Genomic DNA, 13219 nt, shown 5'->3' with positions numbered 1-13219 from the left:
TCATTCCCCTTTGCCCAGTATATGTAAGGACAGCCGCTCCTCTTCATTGCCATGGCTGACACCCTGGTCCAGAACTTCATCATTTTACCATCGACATTAATTGAAGAGTGATTCTTTGTTTGGTGGGGGTGGGGTGGGGCGAGCTGTCCTGTGCATTGCGGGATAGTTAGCAGCATCTCTGGCTTCTGTCCACTAGAGGCCAGTAGCATGCCCTCCCCTGAGGTGTGACAACCAAATGCCTGCAGACATTGTCAAATTTCCCCTGGGAGACAAAATCATCCACTGTTGAAAAGCACTACTTTAGACTGACAACCAAAGACCTCTGTTAAATGTTAATTCCTTAAATTTCTCCAATCCTTTTTTTAATTATTCCCAAATCCCTTCTGTCAGATTCAATCAAGAACATGTAATCCTTATTTTGCAAATTCCTTCACTCAAAGTACTCTTCCTCTCACACTCTTCTAGGCTATTTGCTTATCCCTAGATAGAGTCACCCACAGCAGAAAGGCTTCTAGAATTAATTGTATACCCTCATATGATCACTGCATTTTGTTGACATCTTTTCTTCTCAGGACCCTTCGTGCTCTTTCATTCTCTTCCTGTGGCCTAGATGCTGATATTCTTCAGTGTTCTATCCAGAGCCTTCACTTGTCCTTACTCTACATTCTACCAAGATTAGGTCTTCTATTCCCTTCACTTCAATCTGTAACAATGACCACCATCGCTCCTGCTCCAAACCTGTAGCTCCAGGGTGACCTACCTCCTGAATGGGTAACTGGTTTTTCCAACTAAGAACAAGACCCCTGAAGAAGAGCCTACAGACCCCTCAAAGTCAACAGGTCCAAAAAAGTGCATTTTCTTCCCTGCCCGAAGTCTTCCTCCAATCTACTTTTTTAAATAAATTTTATTACAATGCATCCGAATACTGAAAACAGGAACCTCAGAATCTCTCTTAACCATTTCAAATCACCTGCGTCCAAATCTATCCCCTCTCCCTCCCCATTGCTCTAACCAGACCAAGCCCATTCTACTGAAGCATCTGGGCCCCTCGCCTCCAGTCTGTCCTTTCTCTGGCTAAGCCTCACCTGTCTCTCCCCCCTTTATTTTTTTTTTTTAATTGTTATGTTCTCTCCCCCCTTTAAAACACCACCCTGCTCCTAGGTTTTGACAGCTTCCCATTGCCGATTATCGAAACTCTGTGTTGTGTGTTATATAGAATGTACACAACCAGGCCACAGCCTACCTTTCTAGTCTCCATTTGCCCTGTGCACATCCAACATTCCAGTCACACCAGTCCATTCACAATTCGCCAATGTGTTCCATGCATCTCTCACTCAGGCTCCTGTCAGAAAACTGAAACCGCACTAGGCTTCTCAACAGAGAGAATTCATTAAAGGGAACAGTTAAACTGGTGTTTTGGAATTTAGAAATGAGAAGAGGACATTGAAGTCACTCAGAGATAGTAGAAACTGTATAAGCAGGGAGCAGCACCACTCCTGGGCAGAGGGATCACAGAAAAGAGGATGGGTTATTAGAAACTGAAAGGACTGAGGGGAGACCCCACAGACATGGGGGGACATAATACTTAGCTGCTGCCTGGGACCTCTGAAACCTGGGCAGGGCCCCTTAGAGCTGAGCTTGAACCTCTAGGGAAGGAATGCTGCTGGGTTGGTGCAGGAACCTTCTAAGAGGAGGAGGGGGTGGGGAAATAAAGCTGGTCTGAGTAAAGCTACACACTGGGACCAAATGCTGCTACTGGGGTGAAGGGCCATCACAGGGCAACACTCCCCTGTCGGTGGAAGCCGGAGACAACGTGCAGAAAGAAGGGTGCTTTTAGAGTTGAGAGACAATTGCTTAATAACCAGCACTCTGCACTTGCAAGTCTCCCTGTCTGTATTCATACAGCTTCCCCATCCATAAAGCTCCTTCTACCAATATCTGCCTGGAGTGCACTATTGTTCAAATACAATCTCCGTCCTAGAATCTTTTCTAATCTTCCCCCAAATAATTATTTACACCAGCATCTCAGTTCCCCTAGCATTTTGCAAATACTTCCTTTATAGTCTTTTTTTGTAGCACAGTTATTTCTGCATGTTCGTTTTATTTGTTTCCTGCCAAACTGTGAGCTCCTTTAGGGCAGGTACGACAGTACAATCGAGCGGGGTGCCCGGCACACGACAGATGCTGGCTGAGGCAGATGGAATTGATAAAGGCATGCTAATGAAATTATTATTAGATCATGTCTTGCCTATATTTTATCTTCCCAACCAGACTTGAACTCCATAAGAGCAGAGATCACGCTTTATCACTTTTTATCTGTTTGGTGTTTAGTAAAAGGCTTCATATGCTGAAGAAGAGCTCAGTGATATTTGTTAGCCACCTAGTTTATTCATTAAGCACCACAAATTTGGTTCAAAAAGACATGAAGATGAAGGATAAATTTATGAATAGCAAGTAAGATCTGTAGTTAGGTTCAGATGTGCCTCTAGCACGTGATTCCAACAGAATGCCGCACATAGCTATGAAGTTCTGTGTTTGTTGAACAGCACAATCAGGAGACTAAATGTAAAAAGTCTTATAGCGAATTCTAAAGTAATGAAAATATATTCTAGATTTGATTTTTTCTGTTTATCTCTTACAGAAAAAAATTTACTTCCCCAATCCATGATATTATGAATCCTGGGTTACATCTGTTCCTTGCCTAGTTATTGAATTTCTCACACTCACCGACATCAACTAGCAGATTATTTAAATGTAGGAAAGGTGGGCGCCTGGGTGGCTCAGTTGGTTAAGCGACTGCCTTCGGCTCAGGTCATGATCCTGGAGTCCCTGGATCGAGTCCCGCATCGGGCTCCCTGCTCGGCGGGGAGTCTGCTTCTCCCTCTGACCCTAACCCCTCTCATGTGCTCTCTCTCATTCTCTCTCTCTCAAATAAATAAATAAATAAAATCTTTAAAAAAAAAAAAAAATGTAGGAAAGGTATTGGATTTTAACTTAATCACCAGCTTCTTGGAAAAAAAAAAAAAAGAAAGGAAAAAGAAAGAAATCTCTGTTCAACAACTGATTTACGTTCAAGTCCAAGAAGAAAAATAGCTTTTTTTTTTAAGGGGAGCACTATCTAATTAACTATTGATTTCTTCTCAATTATCCAAGGCAAGCAATTATTGATATTGATAGAACAGATATTTCCCTACCTCTAGTGCCCAAATGGAAGGAAATATCCCATTCAGCAATCTGCTGCCTGGGACTAGAAATGCTAAGAATCTTTAACTTTAAATGGAAACAGTTAGTTGGATCTGTTTCTTCCATGTTACCCCAATTAAACAGATATTTCCTGAAGTGTAAGCAAAACAAAATGCTGAAAACCTGTGGATGCTTCTCAAATTAACAACAACCAGTTTTGACCATGAGTAGAACCACTCTACACTTGTAGATTTTTGCCTCCCAGCTACAGCTCTTGACATTTTTAACCATGACACATAAAATACTATAAATTGGGTCTAATATTCAAGATTTCTACCACCCAATGAGAGGCAGCTTATATAATCATTAGAGCCCCCACAACACCACCTTGTATGTCAATATTTGGAGCCTGAAGGATTTAGTAGCCCTTAATAGTCACTTCTGACATTTGCAGACAGCAAGTGTGGGTATTTTTGAAAATTGTACCAATACATTATACCGCTGTCTTAGAGGTCGCCAAGGAGTTATTGTGGAAGACGGTAAAACGAGGCCCCGTTGAGGGCACTTTGTTATTAACTCTGTGAGTGTCCACTACCGTCTTTCCTCAGCTCATTTGCACACAGGGCATTAGAACTTTTGTGTGTAGGAAGCGTCCATTGAAGGTGACATGACTACTGAACACGATTAATGGACAAGCAGCATTATTGAATTACTACTTGGGAGATTTTTTTTTTAATACTTTGAACTTGGTAGTAATATTGAGTGTGTGTGTGTGCATGTGTGTGTGAGTGTGTGTGTGTTTAATTCATGTGGTACCCCTGGGGAAATTTGACCATGACATTTTTTTTTTTAATGAAAAATGTTATAATTTATAAAAATCTACTTTTTCTGCTCTGCCCCTACCCCCCCACCCCGCTCCAGAGTGGTTCTATATAATAAATGCTTAAGCAGCATATGTTGTTGGAAGTGTTCTTGGCTCTTTTACTCTTTGTTGTTATTTTAATTTCCCTGGGTCCTATTTAACATTCTGCTAAATCAGTGAAACCTTGATTATCTAAAAGAATAGGAGACATGGAATTAATGAGGATAACCAGAACTTTGAAATAAGTAATTATTAGAGATGAAAATTACATGACAGGGACCATGAATGAATTTTCGTATCTGGAATTGCTTGCTTGATTTATTCAAACCGATTCTATTAATTGACGGACATAGTGAAATTTTGGTAATCAGGGTCTCATCACTGCATTTTTTATCATTCCGGGAAATCAAGGTAACCTTGGACTCTACTACTTCCCGGATTTACAAGGCAGTGAATATCCTAATAGGCTGTCAGGCGCAAATATGACGGCTCATCCTCACTCTCCTCCCACTTTCTCTCTTCTGATCTGGCTGCCGCCTGCCTGGAGCATGCTGCCTGCCCCCTCCCCTCTCCCCTCCCCTCCCCTCTCTCCTCCTGCCTCCCCTATAGGCTCTGTCTTCCCGCATGCTGCCGCTGGAATCACCTGCAGGGAGAATGGCCCACCCCTTCGGAAGTTCTTGGTCCTTTTAGCCATACCGCTTTGCATTTTAACTACCATTCATCTGGCTTTAAAACTCTGCATTCTTGTATCAGGGCACTTGTCCTTTAAAAACGCAGGAGGTCCCAACAGGTCCCAGTCCTATGAAGAGAAGATACTGCCAAACCAGGAGTATTCCATTACTTTGTACTCGATAGCCTGACATGGACAATGATACTATCCAAGATCGCAGCAAAAATCTATACGAAAAGGACAAATATGATTTAAAAAACAAACAAACAAACAAACAAAGGCAGCAAACTACATTTTTTTGGAAATTGGGAGTCACGTGCTTAGTTTGTGGCGGGGAGGGGAGGGGGGCGGAAACACAGGATCCGTAGAGATGTTTTTAAGCTGAAAACCTGCTGTACTAGATGCACTGAAATGGCTTCTGCTTCTCCTCCCCGCGCCCCACCCCCCCACCCCCCGCTCTGCAGCGAACGTCTGCGACAACGAGCTCCTGCACTGCCAGAACGGAGGGACGTGCTACAACAACGTGCGCTGCCTCTGCCCGGCCGCGTACACCGGCATCCTGTGCGAGAAGCTGCGGTGCGAGGAGGCGGGCAGCTGCGGCTCCGACTCCGGCCAGGGGGCGCCCCCGCCCGGCTCCCCCGCGTTGCTGCTGCTGACGGCGCTGCTGGGCACCGCCAGCCCCCTGCTGGTCTAGGCGCGCCGCCGGCCACCAGCCCGGCCCGGGCCCGCCGCCGCGCGGGGGGGGGGGGGGGGGGGGGGGAGGTGGGGCAACGCGACCCGCAAGCATTCGCTGCGAACATAGGAAACACACCCTCAGACACCCCCACTCCGACACCGTGTACAAACTAAGAAGGCCTAACTGAACTAAGCCATACTGATCAGCCGTGGACAGCACATCCGAGTCAAGACTGTTCATTTCTGACTCCAGAGGCGTTGGCAGCTGTTGATCCTATCACCGCAAATCAAATGGCCAGCTGCAGAGCTTATTGCCGACTGGGAAGGCGCGACAGCCCCCCCCCCCCCCCCCCCCCCCCCCCCCCCCCCCCACAGCCTATCCCCCCCAGGGAGGGCGCGCCCCCCCCCCCCCCCCCCCGCCCCGACACAGGAAAGACAACAAACAAACAAATCAAGCAACCTACAACCGCTCGCTACTCTCCCGTGGGGTGCCCCAGCACCACTGGCCCAGTGTGTGGACCAACCCAACAGAAGCATTCTTTGCTGGCAGTGCACTGTGGGTATATGGAAATCTGTTACAAGCTGCCATATTGGCCTGCTTCAGTCCCTGAACCCCTTCCAACCTGTGCTTTAGTGAACGTTGCTCTGTAACCCTTGTTGGTTGAAAGATTTCTTTGTCTGATGTTAGTAACGCACATGTGTAACAGCCCCCTCCAAAAGCTCAAGCCAGTCATCCCCCCTATATCTTAGCAGCACTGAAGTCATTCCCAGTGCGAGCACACATCCACTGTCCAAGAGTGGCTCTAGGAAAAAAGAAAGTGTATCTATCCTTTTGTATTCAAATGAAGTTATTTTTCTTGAAATACTGTAATATGTAGATTTTTTGTATTCTTGCCAATTTGTGTTACCAGACAATCTGTTAATGTATCTAATTCGAAGCAGCAAAGACTGACATTTTATTTTGTCCTCTTGCGTTCTGTTTTGTTTTCATTGTGCAGAGATTTCTCTGTAAGGGCAACGAACGTGCTGGCATCAAAGAATATCAGTTTACATATATAACAAGTGTAATAAGATTCCACCAAAGGACATTCTAAGTGTTTTCTTGTTGCTTTAACACTGGAAGATTTAAAGAATAAAAATTCCTGCGTAAATGATTTCAGGAATTTGTATTGCAATTTCTTAAGATGAAAGGAGTTCAGCCACCAAGCAGTTGCACACTCACTTTACTGGTTCCTCTGTGGACTGAATGCATTCAGCTGACGAATTTAGTACCCAGGAAGATGGATCGATGTTCACTAGCTTGGACAACTTCTGCAAAATATGAGACTATTTCCACTTGGGAAAAATTATAACAGCAAAAAAAAAAAAAAAAAAATCTAAGCGATTGCCAAGATCATGCCAAAGCCTGTTGGCAGAGTACTAAGAGACTTTAATTTTTAAGTCATGCTATTTTCACAGATTGATGTGATCATGTGACTCTAGGGATGGTGATCTGTGTATCTTCGCAAATACAGTGTTTACATGGAGTATCATGAGAGGCAACCTGGAGAACCAGGAAAGTGGCAGGGAAATTGAGTGATTAGCAATTTGATTGAATATCTACAGACTTAGTATTTAGAGGAAATAGCAACATATACAGCAGCAAGGAGACATAACTGCTGTTCCTGAGAATAAAGTTTGTTTTAAGTACCACCCGAAGTGTAATAAATTGTTTCTGCCTTTTAGCAGGCCAATGACTGCACCAGACAGCGAGGGCTGGGGTGGTGCGGGGGGAACCCTTGCAAAGTCTCAAAGTGGCTCAAAGAGTGTGCGTTCCGTTCCCAGCACGCTGTTGTCCCACGGCTTACAAATGTGTCAGCAGCAGGACCTGGAATCAAAAACAATTATCAGCCCAAGCCAGAGTCTTTCGGACAATGAAGTCCTTCATGACTTGGGAGAGCAATAATCCATGATAGTGTTAGATTGGAAGCCTGCTCCCGGGCTGAATTCTTCACCCCACCATGGGGTGGGGGCTGGGGGCGGGGGTGTCTTCTGATAAATAACCTGCGCGAAAACTAGATGAAGGAACATCGTGTTATATTGGTTTTGTTCCCAGAAAGGCCAATTCAAAACAGGCAATACAAGGTAAACAGGTAATGCCGTGCTGCCTGCCACCCCACGTCTAAGTCGATTGAATGTTTGTTATTCAAACCAACAGTCTCTTTTGATGTCAGAAATAAGGAAAGATGGAAATAAATTCGAGCGCTGGTTTAGTGCCAGGTTGGCCAACCAGAAATTGGAGATTTACATTAGAAGCATAAACAGCAAATTATAGTTCAGACTCACCAAAGAATACACATGAAAATGCTGATAACACACAGAGTTTGAGATTACTTATAATGAGGTGGATTTCTCATATTAAAATTGGAATTTAGGTTGTCTTATAGTTTATTAGCACAAACCAAAGGCAGACTGTGTTATTTCTAGCAACCATGCACTTTATCATTATCCACTCATGGCTCTGTCACAATGCTCAGGAATCAGACTCTGCACGTTGCAATACATGGGATTCCAAAAGCTAATTCTAAAATTTAATGAAGGCTTGATCTAAATCAATTCATCTGCATTTTATCTTTATGAGGCTATAAGAATCTAAATTGATGAGGAATATCTTGCGTTCCATGTATTTAGATATAGTTTTCTGAATTTCCTGAAGTGATGTGATCTGCTTTTAATAAAAATTCACTTTTAGGTATATAACAAATGGAAATGAAATGTTCTTTTTTTTTTATTTTTTTTATTTTTTTTAAAGATTTTATTTATTTATTTGACAGAGAGAGACAGCGAGAGAGGGAACACAAGCAGGGGGAGTGGGAGAGGGAGAAGCAGGCTTCCCGCCGAGCAGGGAGCCTGATGCGGGGATCGATCCCAGGACCCTGGGATCATGACCTGAGCCGAAGGCAGACGCTTAACGACTGAGCCACCCAGGTGCCCCTGAAATGTTCTTTTTAATCTGGATTCTCAAGTTCTTCTAAAGGGTTTATTCCTTTGAAGAAACCCCAACTCAGTGGATTTTTATTCATCGGCTGCTCTCCAGCATTCTTGCAAAGCGGGTTCCAGCTACCATATTATGTCTTTGAGAACAGGACTCGGCTGAAAAGTGGGGACTAAGCTGTTCACATACTTAAGGTCCCAATTCTTGCTTTGTCAACTTTCCCTCAGAGTAAAAATATAATTCCATCCATCAACACCATGAATGAGCATAAAACTGCAACAAAATTTTTGTCCAAAGGCTCAGGTATATACAAAGTATCACTATTTCTAAGACAGTAATTAGACTGCTCTGCTGTGATATGGAAGTGATTTATTCCTGACCATGTACCAGCCTAGACAGAGCATTTCTTTTTTTTTTTTTAAAGATTTTATTTATTTATTCATGAGAGACAGAGAGAGAGAGAGAGGCAGAGGGAGAAGCAGGCTCCCAAGGAGCAGGGAGCCTGATGCAGGACTCGACCCCAGGACTCTGGGATCATGACCTGAGCTGAAGGCAGACGCTTAACCATCTGAGCCACCCAGATGCCCTAGACGGAGCATTTCAGTCCCAGCAAAGAGGGGCCCTTGCTTAAAGGGACCCATTCTGACCCTCCTGTCACTTGGTATTAGTAGCTGGGAACCTAGTATTTCCTACCCAGATAGCCTCCAGCCACTTTAAGGGCATGCATGCACCTCTCCTGGGGACCCAAAGTCCTAAAGGCAAACAGCATCATGCATCATGACTGCAAATCCCTTGGCACAAGGGGTGGTCAACAGTGAGTCTGTGTGGATAGATTAGTGAATCAGCCCTGGCAGGCAGTGCACACCGGAGAATTCTCACAGGAGCGAGAAGAAGCCCCTTGCGGTGAAAACCAGAGCTCAGGAATGGAAGGAAAGGGGCTAAAGGTGGGAGGGAGAGACTAGGGCTAACTCAGGGCCAGGGTCCAGGACCCAGGACAGAAGGAATTCTGAGCAGGCTAAGGATTGTAAGTTGATACATGGGTTTCCAATTCTTACAAAAGCATTTGTGTCAAAGTGGCAGATTGGAACGTATTTTATTCAACCCTGTGTTAGCTTGCCACGTAACTTTTAACTGCTTAGCCATATGGCACATGGGCTTCCATTGGTACTTTTGTCCTGGTCCCCACCTGGTGGATCTGCCTGGACGGAAACACTGCGTGAGGCGCCCTTGAATTAAATCGGTAAGATGGCACAAATCACTCACCCGGGTAACAGAACTGTGCGGGTTGGGGGAAGGCATGGGCCACAGTTCAGCGGTTCCTGTTATGAATGCTCCGCCGCGCCTCTTCTCAGACTTGTGCTGTGGACAAGGAAGTTTGGGATGGACTGGGGGCAGCTGTGAGGAAACCCTGAAGCCAGATCTTTTGTCCCATTGCTTTCCCTCTCCACCATCAATAATCCAGTATTGCTATAGGATGTAAAGACCCCATACTCTGATATGGGTGCTCTGTGCATTAGGGGATATGGGTTTGTTGTACTTCACCTGCTGTTGAAGACTAAATAAAATACCTGTTCAACAGTTTCTCTGCTCACAAGCTTGCACAGAATCTGTGGGAACTTTGAAATACATGTTCTATATATTTGTTACATACGGGACTCTGTATCTTATGATCTGGTGCAATTTTAAAGCTTCAGCTTCAGCAGTCTGAATAGAGTTCCTTCCCCACCATGTTTATTCCTGGTCTTTCTTGGTAAGGATGGGAATGGGGGCAGAAACCAAGCTACATGTTAGAACAATATGAATAACCAGGTAAAACTGTAGGATTTTTTTTTTTTTTTTTGGAAAATCCAATTGGACAGCCTTAATGGTATATAAGAATGAAAAATAGAGGTAAGGAACACCCCCAGAGTTTTGATCCAAATGTCTGGTTATGAGCAATTCCTTCTTGGCCTCAGGAAATCAGGACTAGATTCTAATCCATTTTCTGTCTGAGAAATATTGAATGTTGATCTGGCACAAATATTCCTACAGTTCTGACCAGTTCCATATAGAAGAGTTTTCCCCTTTTAACTACATTTCCACTTTTTTACACTAAAGTTTTCCCCCTTAGTTACCTAAAACAGATGCCGAGGAATTCCTAGCATAAACTACACATAAACATAATATGATGTCAGAAAGAATTAAGAATGCCAACCATCACATTTTGAATTTTCACCAAAATCTTGGGAACATCGAGCACTTTTACTCTCCACGACACCTGGGAAGGTGTGACTCACATACTATCTTCATTTTGCATCTGAAGAATCAAATAACTAAGAAACAGATATATCCCTTGTAAAAATTATATTGGGAACATGGAGCACTTTTACTCTCCACGACACCTGGGAAGGTGTGACTCACATACTATCTTCATTTTGCATCTGAAGAATCCAATAACTAAGAAACAGATATATCCCTTGTAAAAATTATATTATTGCACTTAGCTAGAAATGAGAAAACAACATCTGTGAAAAGCCCATATTAATATTTAAAAATGCAATTATTTGAGATCGATCATGGCAGAAAAATTCTGCTCCTAACACATTTTTTGAGTAGGTCCTGAAAAAGCCTATCAAAAAGACTTAAATGATTTTAGGGGGTGTTTACATTTGTACAGTTGAGCATCTAATCCTTCTTCTACCTTCTCCTGACACCCAAGAGCTGTTTTTAATTGATGGATGAATTAAAATGGAGTAGTAACATTTAAAATTATGTGATGCTTTTATTAACCTGAAATGATAGCTGGTGAAATAGGCCATTATTCCATGAGACCTAATTATGTTAACACTGAAGATTTAGCTAGGCTGGCTGAAGCGAACTGCAGAGAATTGGAAGGAAAAATAAGACCCATTTTCTTAACATAGTCCCAGTTTTTCAGAGGCATCACTTTTAACTGTTATTTAATTAGTGAAGTATGAATCGTATGGGGGAGGGGGGCGAACTGACTAGAAGAGAGAAAAAATAATTACTACCTCTCCTACATCTGTCTGCATAGACTTTGAAATTCCTGCGTGGCAAGAATGTGTCAAGTTCCGTTAGAAACATAATGTCCCGCGGTGTGTCTGTTCCAGCCGCCCTGCCCTGATAGGACCGCATTACAGCTTCGCTCTTACAAGGCGCAGTCATTCTAATCTTACAAAAGAAGGAAAATGGCAGAAAATCACACACCTGAAGTCCTGTTAAGAATAGGTGATTCTTTTTGCCCCAGGCAGGCAAGAACATAATGTCATTTTTGTGCGTTTGTATTTGCGCTCGGAAGGAGGGCCGCTCCTGTGGGGGAATGGTTTTCCCTCTGCCGGTGTGAAACACGGTGAGAAAACATTCTCCAAGGAAATAGCATTTTGAAATTTACCAGTCGAGCCTACCCCCGTGAAGCCCTGAGTAATTGTTTTGGCTTCCATGGTGTGATAAACACCTAAAGGCAGAGATTAATGTCATCACTCCCCATCTCTTTTTCTCCCCGCTGCGGGGGTGGGGAACGTGGGGCCAAGTACAGGATGTTGAGGTTTGCAGGAATCCTTCAGTCGGCTGATATCTAATTATGAGGACCCCAGCTAAATATTTAGTTTATTAAATTAATAGTGTGACAAGCATTGGAATAGTTTTACAACCACTTAAACCCGTGTTTACATCCTGTGTAATTACAATTCATAATTGGGAAAGCAGTCAAATCTAAATGCATTCTGATCAATGGTTCTCATTCTGCCAAATAGACCCAGCAGCACACATTACAGCAAGGGACTCTTAAAAGAGGATCCATTTCTACATCTAGACTTCAAACCAGATTCAGGGAGGGAGATGGAGGGATTCTAGCTGTAAAGTGCTTTAAATTAGGTGTAAGATTTTGTGCATATATGATTTTTTTTTCCCCTGGGCAAAGAACCTATTACACTCCGTTTTTTTGTTTGTTTGTTTGTTTGTTTGTTTGTTAATTTATAAAAGGCCTAAAAGTATAAGGATGACTGCTCTAAAACCTAAGATTGAGATTTATCCTAACTATGGAAGTCCTGTTAAATAATAAATTGTAGACAGATGATGAGTGAAAATAACATGAAGGTATTTGAAGGCACATGTCCAGCAATCAGGTCTTTATTCATTTCATACTGACCTTACCTTGCCTAAGCTGCTAAGGGCATCTATACTCCCTTTTGTAGATAGCTATTTTAACATGTGCATGGTTGTTCTGGAAGCCAGGCGTGAAGTAAAGGTGAAAATGGCCCGGAGCAGCAGTGTAATGTGAGTGACAAATGATCCAAGTGTCTTGGCAACTTGGTGTGTTTCTCATGGCAGCATGTAGACCAATGGAGATTCACATCCTCTGGGGCCCCGAGTTAACCTTCCTTCAGGGTCTGAAGGATACTGGTGGTTTGATAAGGGTTCTAAATAAAGCTCTTAGGAGAATCTCTGTTCCTAAGCAATATAAATATCTGCATTAAAATGTGTATAATAAAAGCCCCATACTTCACAATCAGTTCCAATTAAATAACTAAACTCTGGCAATTGGATACCTGTCATTTTTCATTGGATCTGAATATGTCCATATTTCCATGTAAATTCTCACCTTAATGCACACAATATATTTGCATTTTCAACCACATGCCTATATTATTGATAGTGAGTGAGGGCTACCTCCAATTAGAGGCAGATAGCCCTTTGTTGATTTGAGACTCACCTATTAGAGGATGTTACCATGTAGATTTCAACCCCTCCCAGTTCTTCAGATCGTGTTACCTGAAATATGATCACACTCTGAAACAAAGTCTGAAATGATGTGGGTTCTGATTCTGTTGTCAGGGTTGTGAGCAGCACAACCCAG

At 43.2% G+C, this 13219-nt stretch overlaps 1 protein-coding gene across 11 annotated transcripts in view; it reads left to right on the top strand.

Annotated features, from left to right (window-relative positions):
* Positions 1-5432, top strand: part of NTNG1 (netrin G1) — a 313944-nt gene extending 308512 nt beyond the window's left edge. For all 11 annotated transcript variants that reach the window (XM_032422306.1, XM_032422322.1, XM_032422297.1 and 8 more), the window contains one exon: positions 5180-5432. In XM_032422306.1, coding sequence (XP_032278197.1) covers positions 5180-5409 — 230 coding nt within the window. In that variant the 3' untranslated portion in view covers positions 5410-5432. The remainder of the gene's footprint in view (positions 1-5179) is intronic.
* Positions 5433-13219: the final 7787 nt, after the last annotated feature.

Source organism: Phoca vitulina, unplaced genomic scaffold, assembly GCF_004348235.1.
Source record: "Phoca vitulina isolate PV1807 unplaced genomic scaffold, GSC_HSeal_1.0 scaffold2, whole genome shotgun sequence".
In the NCBI taxonomy this organism is placed as follows: domain Eukaryota; kingdom Metazoa; phylum Chordata; class Mammalia; order Carnivora; family Phocidae; genus Phoca; species Phoca vitulina.
This window is presented reverse-complemented; position numbering and strand designations above follow the sequence as displayed.